The sequence below is a fragment of the Anolis sagrei genome, chromosome Y, assembly GCF_037176765.1.
Source record: "Anolis sagrei isolate rAnoSag1 chromosome Y, rAnoSag1.mat, whole genome shotgun sequence".
NCBI lineage: Eukaryota > Metazoa > Chordata > Lepidosauria > Squamata > Dactyloidae > Anolis > Anolis sagrei.
The window spans coordinates 66,555,429-66,574,374 of NC_090035.1; the positions used below are offsets into that span (position 1 = coordinate 66,555,429).

The window sequence follows — 18,946 nt, forward strand, 5'->3', positions numbered from 1 at the left end:
TAAGGACATGATCTCTCTGCTATTAACTGCAGTTCACATAGAAATTGCCAGATGGTAAAATAAAATCCTTGATAGATGTAATAGGAGGAACTGGCTCAACGCGATCTGACTGACTGCGCTCCTAGAGAAACTAACACTGAACGGCTCAAGGAGCTGATTAAAAAACCGAATTTTCAGATATATAGGGTCTTTTCTTTTTACTCATATAAACAAGGATTATTTACCATATGGTCTACTTGTCTTTCACATTAAGTGCCGGAAATGTGCTGTTTGAGTATTTTAATTTGACTGCTTTCAGATGGAGGGAATGTTCGGCTTCTCTTCTAGAATGACTGTTTCCTATTATGATAAGCATGGTATTTAGACTGATGAACTGTTATTGTTATTTAGCGTGGTGGCAGGAATACTGTTGGTTAGTCCCAATTAGAGTAGATCCATTCATAGTATCATATAATCATTGAGTTGGAAGAGACCTCATGGGCCATCCTGTCCAACCCCTGCCAAGATGCAGGAAAATCGTATTCAAAACACTCCCGACAGATGGCCATCCAGCCTCTGTTTATCCAGCCTCTGTTTAAAAGCCTCCACCACACTTCCTCCATTCAATGAATTGTGGAATGATAAGTCTATACACATGTAAATCCTATCAATTTAATTGGTCTACTTTAGTCAAGACTAACAACAGAATTCAAGCTCATAGAATCATAGAGTTGAAAGATACCTTGTGGGCCATCTACCAGTCCAACCCCCTGCCTAGAAGCAGGAAAATCACATTTAAAGCACCCCCAACAGATGGCTGTCCAGCCTCTGCTTAAAAGCCTCCACCACATCCCAGAGCAGAGAGTTCCACTGGTGAACAGCTCTCAGAGTTAGCATGTTCTTCCTCATGTTCAGGTGGAATCTCCTTTCCTGTAGTGTGAAGCCATTGTTCTGCGTCCTAGTCTCCAGGGCAGCCATAAACAACCCTGCTCCCTCCTCCCTATGACTTTTCCTTACATATTTATACATGGCTATCATATCTCCTCTCAGCCTTCTCTTCTTTAGGCTAAACATGCCCAGCTCTTTAGGCCTCTCCAGATAGGACTTGTTCTCCAGACCCTTGATCATTTTAGTCGCCCTCCTCTGAACACATTCCAGCTTCTCAATATCTCCCTTAAATTGTGGTGCCCAGAATTAGACACAGTGTGGTTCCAGGTGTGGTCTGACCAAGGGGTAGCATGACTTCCTTGGATCTAGATACTATGCTCCTATTTAGGGTAAAGGTAAAGGTAGTCCCCTGACATTAAGTCCAGTCATGTCTGACTCTGGGGTGTGGTGCTCATCTCCATTTCTAAGCCGAAGAGCCAGTGTTGTCCGTAGACACCTCCAAGGTCATGTGGCCGGCATGACTGCATGGAGCGCCGTTACCTTCCCGCCGGAGCGGTACCTATTGATCTACTCACATTTGCATGTTTTCGAACTGCTAGGTTGGCAGAAGCTAGGGCTGACAGCGGAAGCTCACGCCGCTCCCCGGAATCGAACCTGCGACCTTTCGATCAACAAGTTCAGCAGCTCAGTGCTTTAACCCACTGTGCCACCGGGGCTCCTATTTATGTAGGTCAAAATCCCATTGGCTTTTTAAGCTGCCGCATCACATTGTTATCTATTCACTATTGTTTCCTTTCTAGCTTTATTTAGGCTCAACCTTTTGGGGGACCTCGTTACTTTTATTGCTGAATGATTTGCAATTAATAAATGAGAAATGCGAAAGATCTGAGACTACAACTGAGATACAAAGAAATGTTCCTAAAGAGCAAGCTTGTTTATGGAAACTATTGTATACTTATAGATAGAAATCTGAACCAGGAGAAAGCTTCCTTCCGCTGCTAAAATAATTAGGCTTTATTTATTTATTTATCTTTGGGTGAGAAGGGTGGGATATAAATACTATAAATAAATAAATAAACAAATAAATACATTTCCACAGCCTGTTGACCCGATATGGTATTACGTGTCTAGACTTCCTGGCTTCAATCCATAAGAAGTTGTGGGCATAAATATTTATCTCCAATATTCAACACTGGCTATTTGGTTAAAGGTAAAGGTAAAGATTTCCACTTCACATTAAGTCTAGTCATGTCTAACTCTGGGAGGTAGTGCTCATCTTCATTTCTAAGCTGAAGAGCTGCCATTGTCCATAGACACCTCCAAGTTCATGTGGCCGGCATGACTGCATGGAGCACCATTACCTTCCCAGCAAGGCGATACCTATTGATCTACTCACATTTGCATGTTTTCGAACTGCTAGGTTGGCAGAAGCTGGGCCTAACTCTGCTCACCCCATTCCCTGAATCCGAACAGCTGACCTTTCGGTCAGCAAGTTCAGCAGCTCAGCGGTTTAACCCACTGCACCACCAGGGGGCCCATGGCTATTTGGTTATCCATGTGTAACTAAATAAAGGTGGGCCAGCCTCATTTTCTGAGCCCACCTTAACAGCCAACAGCCACATGGGATTATGGAGATCTGTTCATCTCCTGATTAGGGTTCAAGGCGGATGTTTCAAGCTTCCTTCTGCCAGTGTCTGAGGCCGTCATGAGGAATTGTGCACAAGATCCTGCTTTTGACTGATGCAGCCTCACTTGCTGATGGGAGAGGAGATGGAAACATCCTCCTCCTTGTGCTCCATTCAGCAGCTGAAGAATAGACCTCCTTTACTTGATCTGAAGAGGGGGGAAGAGGGGCCGACCAAGGGCAAGATGGATGGATGGGATCTTTGAAGCGACTGGATTGACCTTGAAGGAGCTGGGGGAGGTGACGGCCGACAGGGAGCTCTGGCGTGGGCTGGTCCATGAGGTCACAAAGAGTCGGAAACAACTGAACGAATGAACAACAACACCACCTTGATCTGACTGCTGGCTGTTAAGGTGGGTCGAACCAACATTTATGCATTCTTCCAGTAAGACTGTTTATCTGACTGTGGAGAAGTTACAGATCCACAACTCCTAGTTACTGCAATACAAAATGCCAGCCATTATTAATATCCTTTGCAGCGCTAGAAACTCAATGTTATTGATTTTAAAAAGAAAAAAGTGAGATGATTTTTTTTAAAAAAATGTTCATTACTGCATTACATAGAGTATTTCACTTGTTTGATTTGATCTATATCCCATTTTTGTTTGAGTATAAGAAGGGCTCCTTGGTGGTGCAGCGGGTTAAACCTCTAAGCTACTGAACTTGCTGACCAAAAGGCTGGCGGTTCAAATCTGAGAAGCAGGGTGAGCTCCCACAGCCTGTTGACCTGATTCTGCCCAGATTCTGCCAACCTAGCAGTTTGAAAACATGCAAATGTGAGTAGATCAATGGTTACCTCCTTGGCGGGAAGGTAACAGCGTTCTATGCTGGCCATATGACTTAGGAGGTGTCTATGGACAATGCCGGTTCTTAGAAATGGAGATGAGCGCCACCCCCCAGGGTCAGACACGACTAGACTTAATGTCAGGGGAAACCTTTACCTTTACTATGAGACCCAAGATCTAAAAAAGTATTTAAAAATTATGTTTCATCTAAAATTAAACAAACATTCATATTAAGAAACACTAAATTGTAGTTTTCAAAAACATTGAAACATAGTTTTTAAAAAAAGCTTAATAAAGGGAATTAAAATATACCATTACGACTTAAATTTAACAGCTTGCGTCAAAGGCTTCTGTGAATAAACCCAAGTTCTAATTTGCACAATATTTGCCTTCTCTCATTGACACAGAAACCCTGTTTGCACAGAATGGATGTAAGAATGGGGAACAAAGGAGACATCCTCTGCCCCCCCTCCCTCCCTCCAGCCTCCCTTACCTTTCAGCTGCCGCCAAGTTACGGTTGGCTCCGGTTTCCCCATCGCAAGGCAGAGCAGATTCACGTTGCTTCCCTCATTCACGGTCACAGCGGAGGAGATGTTGACAATCCGTGCTGGGACTGGGAAGGGATGGAGGAGACCAGCAGTGAGTATCAAAGTCGTATCGCTAGCTAGTAACATCAGGGCTCAATACTGAGACTGCACAGATGCCAAGAGGGTTCCTCTGCAACTCTTACAAAACGTCTTCTAATTCTGACCTCTTAGCGAACTTCTTTGCCATTTCTCCTAATAAGTGGGGAAGACTGGACCAACACGATGTGGTCTCTGGTTGGGCACAATGAGATCTCTGTAGTACAAAACCTCTAGAGCAGTGGTTTGCAACCTGTGGGTCCCCAGATGTTTTGGCCTTCAACAGCTGGTAAACTGTCTGCTCTAGAGGTCATAATGGAGAAGGTTGATGCAAGGCAACCAAACAATTTGGGGTTGCTGTCAATCCAATCCCACTTTAGTTGGTTCAAAGAGTTGCTACCAGACCAGCTTTATCTTTACCTTTTAATCCATTTATTGTAAACTAGCTATACCCGCCATGCGTTGCTGTGGCCAACCTTCTCTCCCTCTTTCTCTCCTTCCTTTTTTTCTTTTCTTCTCTCCTTCTGTCCTCTTTCTCTTCCCTTCCTCCCCTCTTTTCTTTCCCTTCCTTTCTCTCCTTTCTTCCTTCCCTACCGATTCTTGGACTGCAACTCCCAGCAGTCTTCCTGATCGATCTATCTACCTACCTACCCATCTCTATCTAATCTATCTGGAGGATTGTTGGGAGTTGCAGTCAAGGAATAGGAAATTGGAAATATGCAGGGATTGGGGTGCTCTCAAAGAAATCCAAGGAGAAGAAAGCTTGCATCTTGGAAGCATTGCATTTGGATCATCCTCCTTTCCTAAAAGGTCTGGTCTAGGGGATGCTGGGAGCTGTAGTCCGGAAGAGAGTGTGGATATAGTATTGTGTGTTTTGTTTGCCGGGGGAGTTTATGCGCATGTGCTGCAGTGTATTTTTGCTTTTTTGGATTTTAAGTCCTGTCTGCTGTGTTTTTCATTGTTTTTATGAATGATAGTCACTTGTTGGCCTGAAAGGTGTATTGTGTCCAAATTTCGTGTCAATTTGTCCAGTGGTGTTTGAGTTATGCTAATCCCACAAACATTACATTACATTTTTATTTATATAGATGTTTTAACTCTATGGGCCGTTTTACTGCCTTTTAATAATAACTGTTTGTGTGTTCTTATTTATTTATTTTCTGTGCATTTTTTAAAATGTTGTTAACTTGTCCAGAGACCAGTTTTGGGAAAAATGTGTGGAACCATTGAAGAAACCATCATCACCATCATCATTTGGACAAGGAACCCAGCATAAGGAGTTGGAATGTGAATCTTTGATCATTTCATCCTTGGGTTGCTGTGAGTTTTCCAGGCTGTATGGCCATGTTCCAGAAGCATTCTCTCCTGACATTTCATCCACATCTATGGCAGGCATCCTCAGAGGTTGTGAGGTCTGTTGGAAACTAGGCAAGTGGGGTTATTAATCTGTGGAATGTCCAGGGTGGGAGAAAGAACTCTTGTCTGTTTGAGGCAAGTGTGAATGTTGCAACTGCTACATTCAACAAATACTATGCAAAGGACAAGAGGGATCCTCTCACTTCTGCAGGAGTCTACTATATACCATGTCACTTTGGACAAGTATACATAGGGACCACCCAACGCAGTATTGCCCAGAGAACATGAAAGACACTGCAGACTCATTCAAGCAGAAACGTCAGCCACAGCAGAGCACTTGATGAACAACCCAGACACAGCAAATTATTTGAGAATATAGAAATGCTGGACCACTCTCATAACTAACATGGTTTTCTTTTTCCACGTCAGAAGCGACTTGAGAAAGTGCAAGTTGTTTCTGGTGTGAACATGAACAAAATCTGGCTACCAATATTTTTTTTTAAAAAAAAACTCTAAAACCGGGACAGTAAATAAAGAGCAACACTCAGAAAATTGGGGAATTCCGGACATGAAACAATAAGGGCCAGCTAAACACCTCCCAACAAAGGGTTCCCCCAGGCAGGAAGCAGCCAGGCTTTGAACCTGCAAGGCTATTCAATGCTAATCAAGCTGGGTCATTGCAACATTCACACTTGCCTCAAATAGACAAAAGTTCTTTCTCCCACCCTACCATTATTCAATGCTATGGATTCCTAGACATTGTAGTTTGGTGAGACACCTATACTCCTTGGCAGAGAAGGCTGAAGACCCTATATAACTACAAACTCCTATGAATCCATAGTACTGAGCTAAGAAAGTCAAACTGCATTAATTCTACAGTACAGATGCACCCTAAGATGTAGCGTTCATTCATCTACCCACCACTGTCTTCCCATTCTAATAATGGTGTTTGCCTTGGTTTGTCATAAATTGCTGTCCCACCACAGAAACAGCTGCATTTGGAGTGCCTCCTCAGCAGAACTCCATAACCACTGCCTTTTGGTGGGGAAGGGGGGTTGATGCGTAATTTCCAAGAGCGACTTTTCACTGTCCCAGCGGAAGAGAGTCTTCTCTCAAAGAGATGGTTTTCATTTTGTCTCGACTGGGCCTAATGATCCCCATTATTTGTCCTGATAGGTTGGACTCAGGAGGGTGGGTGACGTCAGTGATGTGGGACGATGGGGAAGCGGGGAACAGCTGTTTCCTGGTGCCCAGGCGGGTGCTCAATCCGGACCCGGTCCAATCAGCTCCTATTGTACCAGGTTCCCAGCTCCAGCAACCATGGGGAAAAAGAGCGGAGAGTAATTATGGGGTGGAGAGTATTGCAGTTGCAGCTTTTGCCAATGCTGCAGAAATCCAGGAGGGGAATCAGGGAAGGAAGGGAAAATGAAAGAAAGTGGAGGAGGGAAGGAAAAGGAAACTAAGTCTTGGGATGATTTTGACAGCTGGTGAGAAATTCCAGTTCGCTAAAAACAAAATTCAGGCTTCTCATGGCATGCAGTGACATGGGCAGATGGCTGTGGGACTCTTTTCTTAGATATACACACAGGATAATCAAATGCCACCTTGCAGGCTTTCCGTGACTTGGTTGGTTACTATTTTTTAAAATGGCAATTGCAGGTGGAGGAGCTAGTTAATGTGTTCCATCTCAGAGACCACGTGTGCCCATGTTGTTTTCACTAAAAAGGCAAATGGAAGTTTTAGGTGCAAAATTTACATTGGGAGTAGAGCAGAGTCAAAGAATGGTAGAATCTTGGGAATGATGCAGTAGTAGAATCTTGAGTTGGAACTTAAGACTGGACTTAAAGTCCAATTATTCCCACAATTATTTATCTATTTATTTATTTCCTGTATTTATACCCTGCCATTCTCACCCTGAAGGGGACCCAGAGCGCCTTACAATAGGCAACAATTCAATGCCACATAAAGCAGGCATATAACAAAATATAAATCTTCATTAAAAACGTAAGATTAAAAACATATAAACATTAAAACCAAATTTGAGAAACCACAAAATCTGAAATCATAGTCAAGGAGCTGTTCCAATTGCACATATTCCATCCCCACTTATTGCACTGCTTTAATATCCAAAGGCCTGGTCACACAGCCATATTTTTAGTTTTTTTCTGAAGTCAGGAGAGAGGGAGCTGACTGGATTATGTTGGAGAGAAAGTTCCATAGCCAAGGGGCCACCACAGAGAAGGCCCTGTCCCTCATCCTCACCAACCACACCTGCGAAGGAGGTGGGACAGAGAGCAAGGCCTCCCCAAAAGATCTTAACCTCCAAGATAGTTCATAGAGGGAGATACGTTTGGACAGATAAGCTGGGCAAGAACTGTTATGGGCTTTATAGGGTAAAGCCAGAACTTTGAATTGTTTTCAGTAGCAGCCAGTGGAGATGACATAACAGGGGACTTGTATGCTCCCTGTACGCCACTCCGGTGAGAAATCTGGCTGATGCCCATTGGACCACTTGAAGCTTCTGAACAGTCTTCAAAGGTAATCCCAGGTGGAGTGTGTTGCAGTAGTCTATTCGAGATGTAACAATAGAATGGACCACTGTGGCTAAGTCTGGCTTCCCAATGTGCACAAGTTTTAATTGTACAAAAGCTCATTGCTGAGACCTGTGGTTTGAGACACAGCAATGAATCCAGGAGAACTCCCAAGCTGTGAACCTGTGTCTTCAGGAGGAGTGTAATCCCGTCCAGCACAGGCTATAACCCTATACCCTGTTCGGCTTTCCAACTAACCAGAAGTAAATCCATTTTGTCTGGATTCAGTTTCAATTTGTTTGCCCTCATTTAAACCATCACAGCTGACAAGCACCAGTTCTGGGCCTGAACAGCCTCCTTAATAGTAGGTGGAAAGGAGTGATAGAGCTGTATGTCATCTGCATACAGATGACATCAAACTCCAAAACAAGTTTGGAAGTTAAAAGAAAATACCTCAATTTGTGCGAGTCCTGCTCCAGATGATCAAGACGGTTTTGAACAGTGTATTTTAATATTGAGACAAATGTTTTTAATGTTTATGTATGTATATAATAAATTCATGACCCGGCATGCAATGTTTGATGTATATATGCCATGCTCTGCCCCGAGTCCCCTTTGGAGTGAGAAGGGCGGAATATAAATGTTTTAAATAAATAAATACCCCCCCCCCCCTTTTGAGGCTAAAAGTTGTAAACTTGAAAAAAAATGCATTTCATAGAATTATAAAGTTGGAAGAGATCCCAAAGGTCATCTAGTCCAACCCCATTCTTCCCTACAGGAATGCCCAGTCAGTCTCTGCTTCAAAACCTGCAGAGAAGGAGACTCCACAACACTCCAAGGCAATATATTCCATGCCAAACAGCTCTTAACATCAGGAAGTTCTTCCTAATGTTTGGGACAAATCTCTTTTGAACTAAGGAGGCAAATCTTTGGCTGATTCAATGTTGCAGCAAGAATGAATAATTACAGGAGTTACTGTTGTTTTCTCAGTGCTGTGGGTGAAAACAAACATTCATCTGTCAGATTTGTCCTGTATTTGAACATCCCAAAATGTTGTGAAGTAATTATTATTCATAGAACAAAATAAGGGCCACAGAAGTTCAAATAAAAAAGTTCAAATAAAAAAGTTCAAATCCGGTTTCTGCATGAAAAAAAATGTGTACATAGAAACTAGATTTTTGCACCCCTCTCTCAATTTAAAATCTTGGGAACCCAGTTAATAAATATTCTCTCTATCTAGTTTACAGATGGCTGCTGTAATACACAGTTGGAGAAGTTCCATTATCCTGCATGAAAGCTAAAAAGTTAGACATTTTTTTTGGACAGATCTGGATGAGAACCCATGAGTTTTCAGATTCGGGCATCGTCATATTTTTTTCCCGCCCACCCTCTTGTTTCTAGATCAGAGTTTTGCTCTCCGTATACTGGACTACAACCTGTATATGTCACATCTACTTTGCACAATGGTGTGGTCTGATGAGAGTTGCTATCCAACCAAATCTGGTGAGCCACATTTTCCCCATTTCTGTTTTACAACCTTTATTTATTTACATGGATGAGACTTCCTGGCCAAGTGAGATAGCACTGGAAGCACTGATTATACCATCAGTTATCTTGGGATAAAAACCCTTTAATTCAATGCATCCACTGCTTAATTTATATACCTGGGAGATTAAAAAAAGGTCTGTTGTGATCTGATGGAAAGTCCATAAACTTTGTCCCAGCTTGGAAACAGCTTCATTTGGAATGGTCTGTCTTACTTCCAGGTCAAGATAAATTAAGCAATAGCAGGATGACTTGCCTCCTATGGGGAGTGTAATTTATAACCCATTGGCTTTGATGAACAACCCAAGGTAGCTAGCGAATATGTGGAACTAAATACTCTAAAATACTTTTCATAGAGCAAGAACGAGCACCATATGTATTCTGAGGGGCTCACCCCACTGCATTGCTCACATACCTAACCTAGTTTAAGCCCAAGTTACCCTTTCTTTTTGTTCTCCAAATCTGGAGAAATGTGACCATTTCTGTAGTTGGGCTTTTAAAATGTGTTGGGCAAGAAGTTCAGAAACATGTAAACAAAGAAATATGCCCTATTACAGTGGTTCTCAATCTTCCTAATGCTGCGACCGCTTAATACAGTTCCTCATGTTGTGGTGATCCCCAACCATAACAATATTTTTGTTGCTACGTCATAACTGTAATTTTGCTATTGTTATGAATTGCAATGTAAATATATGATATGAAGACCAAATTTGGCACAATTACCCGATACACCCAAATTTTAATAGTGGTGGGATGGGGGGGGGGGGTTAATTTTATCATTTGGGAGTTGCAGTTTTTGGGAATTTTAGTTCACCTACAAACAAATAGCATTCTGAACTCCACCAACAATGGAATTGAACCAAACCTGGCACACAGAACTCCCCTGACCAAGAGAAAATACCCGAAGGCTTTGGTGGGCATTGACCTTCAGTTTTGGAATTGTAGTTTACCGCCATCCAGACAGCACTGTGAACTCTCAATATGCCCAAATGTGAACACTGGTGGAGTTTGGCGAAAATGAACCTTGGCATTTGGGAGTTGTAGATGCTGTGATTTATAGTTCCCACACAGAACCCCCATGACCAACAGAAAATACTGTGTTTTCTGATGGTCTTTGATGACCCCTCTGACACCCCCTTGTGACCCCCCAGGGGTCCTGACCCCCAGGTTGAGAAGCGCTGCCCTATTAAGTCCTTTGCAGGCACAAATGTCAGTATTTTAATGTATTGTTCAAGGCTTTCATGGCCGGAATCACTGGGTTGTTGTAGGTTTTCTGGGCTGTATGGCCATGCTCTAGAAGCATTCTCTTCTGACGTTTCACCTGCATCTGTGGCAAGCATCCTCAGAGTTTGTAAGGATGCTTGCCACAGATGAAAGTGAAATGTCAGGAGAGAATGCTTCTAGAACCTGACCATATAGCCCAAGAAACCTAAAACAACCCAGTCAGTATTTTAATCTCTACCCGTCTTTTAGGATAGGGAAATTTGTGTAACCTTTGGTTTCAAAATTCCGATCAGATACCTTCAGAACTACAGGAAAACAAACCTATCTTTGGTTTTAATGCCAGCTGTTTGGGTATAACAGCCATTCTGGAAAGCTGCTCCAGGTTGTACAGGGGCTATCCAGGTGCTGAATCTACATTGGAAATAAGAGTTTAGCACCTGGATAGACTTCAGCACTTGGATAGCTCCCTTGCAATCCATTGCTTGATGTGAAGGAGCTACAATTGAAACAGAAGAGCCAATATTAAACGGAAAGCACATCCCCGCCCTGCAATTTTGGAGTCACCAGTTCTTTCTGCGCCTCTCTCCCTTCACAAAATGGCCCAATAGCTTCCTTGAACAAGCATTTTGAAAGCTTTCTTATGTTCCCCATTCAGTCTAATTCTCCAATTATTCCTACACTTTGGCTCTTCAAAATGTTTCAGCACTTTGGCTCCCAGAATTTCGCAACTCTTCTACTCCTTCAGCATTAAGAAAGAGTGGCTCGAAGGAAGGGAGGGGGATCATAACGCAAAGGGAATACTCTGTGCTTTGAACTCCGTGGTGCTTCCATTTGAATGGAAAGAAGCATGCAAGACGATACATCAAGAGATTTAAGAGATGAAAGTGCTATGCTATCTGTAGTGTTTGGAAAAGTTACTCTTTGAACTACAAATCCCAGAAATTATTGGCTATGATGGCCAGCAGACTCAGGGAGTCATAGTTTAAAAATATTTTGATAAGGATCTAAATCTTTAAATATGTCATAATGGATAATTATCATATTTTCCCTGCTCCACACTATCCCCATATTCAAATATTCTGATATATTGCGGAAGAGTTATTCTGAGGAGAAAGCTACCCCCCCCCACCTTTTCCCCAGAATAACTGCATTCTGTGCAGCATAAAATATTTTCTGTGGAAGAAACCAGTTTTCAGTGCAGAAAACAGTTTTGTGCAAAGCTTTTTTTTACACATACCACTTTGCAGTGCAGAATAATTCCTCTGAAACACTTCAGGATGTTGTATACCAAGAGAAAAACATGCAAAATTGTCCTTTACCTATTATTTTCCTGGATGATCCCCCCCCCCAAGTGTTACAAAACTTGCTTTTTTTCAACCTGGAGCTGAATATTTATAAGCATTCTCCTATCTCTAGTTTGCAACATTTGACCTTGTTCTGTTCAGTGGAGGAAAGCAGTCCAAAAGAGCTATAAAGAAGGCCATTTAAATCCTCATAAATTTCTATAAACATGAAAATAAAATGGATTTCAAGTAGGACATTGACAAGCTAGAATGTGTCCAGAGAAAGGTGATGAAAACGATCAGATATCAGGAGATCATGATTCCCTGTGAGGAGTGCTGAGGGGGTTGGGGATGTTTCACTTGGAGAAGCGAAGGTTACGAGGGAACGTGCTAGTAATCTATACAATAAAAGTGAAAATATGTATATGTATGTGTGGCTGGGGTATCCACTTACACAGACAAGTTAAGGTTAAGGGAGAGACAGTGAGCAGGATCATGCAAATTTTACACCATTGGAGATAGTCAGAGACACTGGGATGCCTGTGGTAGAGGAAAAACATAAAATCTTGGATGAAATTGCTCCTCTATGAAAATTTTCACTTGGATAGTGGGCAGTATTGTGGTTGTGGAGGACATTGGCAGGGCTCTTGGACATATTCATGGTACTCACTATAACCTGCAATGTCATTGGAGGAAGGGCTATTGGTGTCTCCTGGGCCGTTTAGGGAACGGTTCTGGCCCAGCTTAACTGTTCGAACGTATCTCCCTCTATGAACCACCATGGTGACTGTTTGGAAGCTACAAATGGTCCAATGAGTGGCTGCCAGATTGCTCACTGAAGTGGCGTACAGGAAGCATACCATCTCCCTGTTAGATCAGCAATACTGGCTGCCAATGTACTCCTGAGCACAACTCAAAGTACTGGCCCTAAAGGGTTCTGTCCCAGTTCAATCCGAGGATGTGGACAAGGTGCTTGGAGGAATGAGAGCTACCACATGCATCCTAGACCCCTGCCCATCCTGGCTTCTGAAGGAGGCCAGAGGGGGATTGGCCGAGTGGGTGAAGGTGGTGGTTAATGCCTCCCTTCGGGAGGGCAAAATTCCAGCCAGCTTAAAGCAAGCTGTGATAAAACTGCTGTTGAAGAAACCATCACTGGACCCCACTCAATTCGTCAACTATCGGCCTGTTTCCAATCTCCCCTTTTTGGGCAAAGTCATGGAACGTGTGGTGGCCTCACAACTCCAGGCATTCTTGGTAGACACGGATTATCTGGATCCGGCACAGTCTGGCTTCAGGCCGGGGCATGGTACCGAGACAGCTTTGGTCGCCTTAGTGGATGATTTGCGTCGGGAGCTCGACAGGGGGAGTGTGTCCCTGTTGGTGCTGCTCGACCTCTCAGCGGCCTTCGATACCGTCGACCACGGTATCCTTCTGGGACGCCTCGCGGGGATGGGTCTTGGAGGTACTGTTCTGCAGTGGCTCCGCTCATTCCTCGAGGGTCGGTCTCAGAAGGTGTTACTGGGAGACTCCTGTTCAACCCCACAACCTTTGTCTTGTGGGGTTCCTCAGGGTTCAATACTGTCTCCCATGTTGTTTAACATCTACATGAAGCCGCTGGGCGAGATCATCCGGAGTTTCGGAGTCCGATGTCATCTGTACGCAGATGATGTCCAACTCTGTCACTCCTTCCCACCTGCTACTAAGGAGGCTGTCGAGGTCCTGAACCGGTGCTTGGCCGCTGTGACGGTCTGGATGGGGGCGAACAAATTGAAATTGAATCCAGACAAGACAGAGGTACTCCTGGTTAGTCGCAAGGCCGAACAGGGTATAGGGTTACAGCCTGTGTTAGACGGGGTCGCACTCCCCCTGAAGACGCAGGTTCGCAGTTTGGGTGTGATCCTGGACTCATCACTGAGCCTGGAACCCCAGGTTTCGGCGGTGACCAGGGGAGCATTTGCACAGTTAAAACTTGTGCGCCAACTGCGACCGTACCTTGGGAAGTCTGACTTGGCCACGGTAGTCCACGCTCTGGTTACATCCCGTCTTGACTACTCCAATGCTCTCTACGTGGGGTTGCCTTTGAAGACAGCCCGGAAGCTCCAATTAGTCCAACGGGCGGCAGCCATGATACTAACAGGAGCGGGGCGCAGGGAGCATACAACTCCTCTGCTGCACGAGCTCCACTGGCTGCCGATCTGCTACCGGGCTCAATTCAAAGTGCTGGCATTGGCCTTTAAAGCCCTAAACGGTTCTGGCCCAACTTATCTATCCGAACGTATCTCAACCTATCAGCCCACCAGGACCCTAAGATCTTCTGGGGAGTCCCTGCTCTCTATCCCGCCGGCTTCACAAGTGCGGCTGGCGGGAACGAGAGACAGGGCCTTTTCTGTGGTGGCCCCTCGGCTTTGGAACACCCTCCCCATAGAGGTAAGATCAGCCCCCTCGCTGATGGTGTTTCGGAAAAGATTGAAGACATGGATGTTTAAACAAGCATTCGGTTAATCCGTTGCAACGAATTATGATGACTAAAGGACTGGTAATCATGGACGATGAATTTGGATTGCGACTCAAGTTACGAGATGCATTGGATGGTTATTGGTGGCCCAATAATTTGTATTGTATATGTGTTTTATGCTTTTAAACTGAATATTGTTGTTTTTTAAGTGTTGTAAACCGCAATGAGTCGCCGATTAATACAAGCGCATTAATAAATAAATAAATAAATAAATTACATTTTTATCTATATAGATGACCAGCACTTTGTATCTAGCCTGGAAGCAGACCTGCAGCCAATGGAGCTGCCGCAACATGGGAGTATTTTTCTCCCTGTGAGGCACTCCAGTTAACAACCTGGTTGCCGATCTCTGTACCAGCTGAAGCTTTCGAACTGTCTTCAAAGGCAGTCCCACGTAGAGAGTACTGCAGTAGTCCAAGCAGGATGTAACTAAGGTGTGGGCTACCATGGCCAAGTCTAGCATCTCTATCATAGAAGAATTGCTTGGAAGCACCTTAGTTCTCTTGGATTATCACAATTCTATCTCTTCCCTAAGAGCCTACCATGAACGATGAGGTACACCTGTGAGGTGTGGGGCTTGTCTTGCGTCTGGAAGGAACAGGTGTAGAGCCCTTCGTCGTACACGTCGACGTGAGTGATCATGATGCTGAACTCCGAGGGGGTGTAGGTTAGCAGCTCCACACGGGAGTCGATGGACCACTTGTCATTGCCAGCGTAGAGGATATTGGAGCGGTTCAACCAGGCAACACGTGTCACTTGCTGATCTATGTAGCAGCTGCGGAGAAGGAAGAGCAAGGAGAGAGGATAAGTGGCAGAACAATGAGAAAAAAGGCTAGAGTTCACAATGACAACATTTCAAGTCTGCTTTAACTGCCTTCACTCCATCCTATGGAATCCTGAGATTTATAGTCTGTCGAGATGCTTAAAATTCTCTAGTGTACTCCTTTGAGCTATAGTATCATAGTTCTCTAAGCATCTCACAAACCTACAAATCCCACAATTCCATAGGATGGAACTGGAAACATTTAAGTGGTATGAAATTTATTTATCTGTGTAGTTTGAACACATAGAATCATAGAGTTGGAAGAAATCTCATGGACCATCCAGTCCAACCCCCTATCAAGAAGTAGGACAACTGCATTCAAAGCACCCCTGACAGATGGCCATCCAGACTCTGTTTAAAAGCCTCCAAAGAAGGAGCCTCCACCACACTCCAGGGCAGAGAGTTCCACTGCTGAGCAGCTCTTACAGATAGGAAGTTCTTCCTAATGTTCAGGAGGAATCTCCTTTCCTGTAGTTTGAAGCCATTATTCCACATCCTAGTCTCCAGGGCAGCAGAAAACAAGCTTGCTTCCTCCTCCCTATGACTTTCTCTCCCATATTTATCCATGGCTATCATGTCTCATTTCAGCCTTCTCTTCTGCAGGCTAAACATGCCCAGCTCCTTAAGACGCTCCTCATAGGGATTGTTCTCCAAACCCTTGATCATTTTAGTCACTCTCCTCTGGACACATTCCAGCTTGTCAACATCTCCCTTCAGCCATGGTGCCCAGAATTGGACACAATATTCCAGGTGTGGTCTAACCAAGGCAGAATAGAAGAGTAGAATGACTTCCCTGGATCTAGACGCTATACTCCTATGGATGCAGGCCAAAATCCCATTGGGTTTTTTTGCCGCCGCATCACATTGTTGGCTCATGTTTAACTTGTTGTCCACAAGGACTCCAAGATCTTTGCTCCAAGATCTACTGCTCTCAAGCCATACATCCCCCATTCTGTATCTTTGCATTTTATTTTTTCTACCTAAGTGGAATATCTTGCATTTGTCCCTGTTGAACTTCATTTTGTTAGTTTTTGGCCCATCTCTCTAATCTGTTAAGATCGTTTTGAATTCTGTTTCTGTCCTCTGGAGTATTGGCTACCCCTCCCAATTTAGTGTCATCTGCAAACTTGATGATTATGCCTTCCAATCCTTCATCTAATTCATTAATATGCTTTCTTTATTTTCTCTTCTTTTTACATTTAGCTTTACTTCTTTCCACATTTTATTGATTAGCCAGTTGGCCTTATCAAAAATAGACAGTGCAGACACAACATACAACATACATCTAGTCTTCTTAAAATAAAATACAAATATACAGGTAGCCATAGATATATGCATCAACTATCCTCGTCTCCCCTACACTGCACCCCAATCTGATCTATGTACTCCAATCTCCTTTTAGCAGTTTTAAACAAATAAAGGGCAACTTTGTTGTCAGAATGGGGTTGGAAACAGCCAACAAAAATGAAGTTTTGGCCGCTGTGTCCCAACTTGTTTTATTGCAAATAAAAGGCCATAAGTATTGTTTCCTTTCTTTTTCATATAGATTGCAGTGATGTAAAGTGTGATTCAGATTTTCGACTTTGGGGGCACCACAGATACATAGTCTTTCTTCACATGGGATATGATTGAATCTGCCGTATCTCTCCATGGATTCAATTTGTTCAAATCTTGCCCTGGTAAAAGCAGTTCTTAGGTGTCTTGGCAGATCAGCTTTTAGGTACGGCGCCGTCTGGAAATTATGTTTAAAGCGCCCTAACCACTTCAAGGATTCTGTGTTTGACAGGGTGGCTATATCTTTCTGGGCTTCAATATCTAGGATCCTTTGCGTTACTGTCCTTTTTTCAGCATCTCTATTCTGGCCTAAGGAGGCAATTTTTAATCCGCAGGTGCAGAGGAATCTTGTTAATTGTTCTGACCAGGAAGCTTGGTTTTGACCATTAGATTGTTCTAAAAAGCACATTTTTTGGAAGTCTATTATTTTCGAGGTTTCTTATTTTAGACCAGTAATTAAAGGCCCTGATTTTAGCAAGTCCTTCGATAGCTCTACTCTGACTGCAGCAGCAGTGGTCTTAATGTCAACACCAAGTATCTGTCTTAGAAATTTTGATTGTGCTTGTTCCAGTATTGGTAGTTATCATGGGGACAATTTTTGCTTTGTAAACTTTGATTATCGGGGATAAAGATCCAAGATGTATTGTTGAAGGCTTTCATGGCTGAAATCACTGGGTTGTTGTAGGTTTTTTCGGGCTATATGGCCATGTTCTAGAGGCATTTCTCCTTAGGAGAAATGCCTCTAGAACATGGCCATATAGCCCGAAAAAACCTACAACAACCCAAAGATCCAGGGTATTTTTAAACAAATATTTTATCCTTTCTGATTATAAATGCTTTGCAGATTGTGGCAAAAGCTTCAATATCAGATAAGACTTGGTGCCTTCAGTTTATTTTAGGTCTTTGTTAGACTAAATAAGTAAAGGTAAAGGTTTTCCTCTGACCTGAAGTCCAGTCGGGTCCGACAAGCTCAGCAGCTCAGCGCTTTAACCCACTGCACCACTGAGCTTGTTGACCAAAAGGTCGCAGGTTCAAATCTGGGGAGAAGCGTGAGCTTCCGCTATTAGCCCCAGCTCCTGCCAACCTAGCAGTTTGAAAACATACAAATGTGAGTAGATCAATAGGTACAGCTCTGGCAAGGAGGTAACGGCGCTCCATGCAGTCATGCCAGCCACATGACCTTGCTGGCTCTTCAGCTTAGAAATGGAGATAAGCACCACACCCCAGAGTCGGACATGACTGGACTTCATGTCAGGGGAAAACCTTTACCCTTACCTTTTTAGTCTAACAAAGCCCTAAAATAAACTGAAGGCACCAGGTCTTATCTGATATTGGAAGCTAATCAGGATCAATTTTGGTAAGTACTTGGAAGGGGAACCACCAATGAATATAAGATTCTTTAGGGTATATTTAGGAAGAAGGCAATGGTAAACCGCGTCAAAATATTGTTTGCCTAAAAGAATAAAAAAAGAAAAATCTAATTAATTCTAATCTAATTATAGTATTGTTGTTTATATTCATTGTGTTTTAATTGCATTGTATTTTAAATGCTTTGAATTTTTAAATATGCAAAAATCTATATGCCATTTATTTTACATAATATGTTTATATTGTATTGAATTAATTTATATGCAAATAGCCTAGGGTCTAAGCATTAATAAACTACCACTGCTATGAAATTTATGGGACTGACATAAATTAACAGGTGACTTGAAGACACCTCTGCACACATACATATTCTAACCAAAATAAGTCCTGCTTCTCTTGAAAAGAGGACATAGAGCAATGGATTCAAATGGTAGGAAAAGAGATTCCACCTAAATGTTGGAAGAACTTTCTGGTGATAGGAGCCATGCAGCATTGGAATATGCCAGGTAAGACCCAAAATCTTGTCCTCGCATCTTACTATTGTTCTGTATTCAAAGTAATAATACTCCATTTCACATTGCCTTCTATCTCTACTGCTGCCACATGAGCTATGCACTTTATCCATCAGCCCTATCCTCACAATTGTTTTTGCACCAGTCTGCCGTCCCGTGACCAGAAACTGGTTATTATTGTTCCTTGGTTGGTTTGATGCTAACTTATATATTTTGTTATAATCTTGTTTTATTTTGTTTTATACTGTTGTTGTGTTGATCTGGCTAGTCCCCATG

The 18,946-nt window shown here is 43.1% G+C and overlaps 1 protein-coding gene across 1 annotated transcript in view; it reads right to left on the minus strand.

Annotated features, from left to right (window-relative positions):
- The window catches only part of LOC137095410 (igLON family member 5-like), a 283,394-nt gene that overhangs the window by 29,930 nt on the left and 234,518 nt on the right, over window positions 1-18,946 (minus strand). Inside the window, exons 3-4 of the mRNA XM_067462043.1 lie at window positions 14,956-15,188; window positions 3,830-3,949 (exon numbers count right to left, since the gene is read on the minus strand). Coding sequence (XP_067318144.1) covers window positions 3,830-3,949; window positions 14,956-15,188 — 353 coding nt within the window. The remainder of the gene's footprint in view (window positions 1-3,829; window positions 3,950-14,955; window positions 15,189-18,946) is intronic.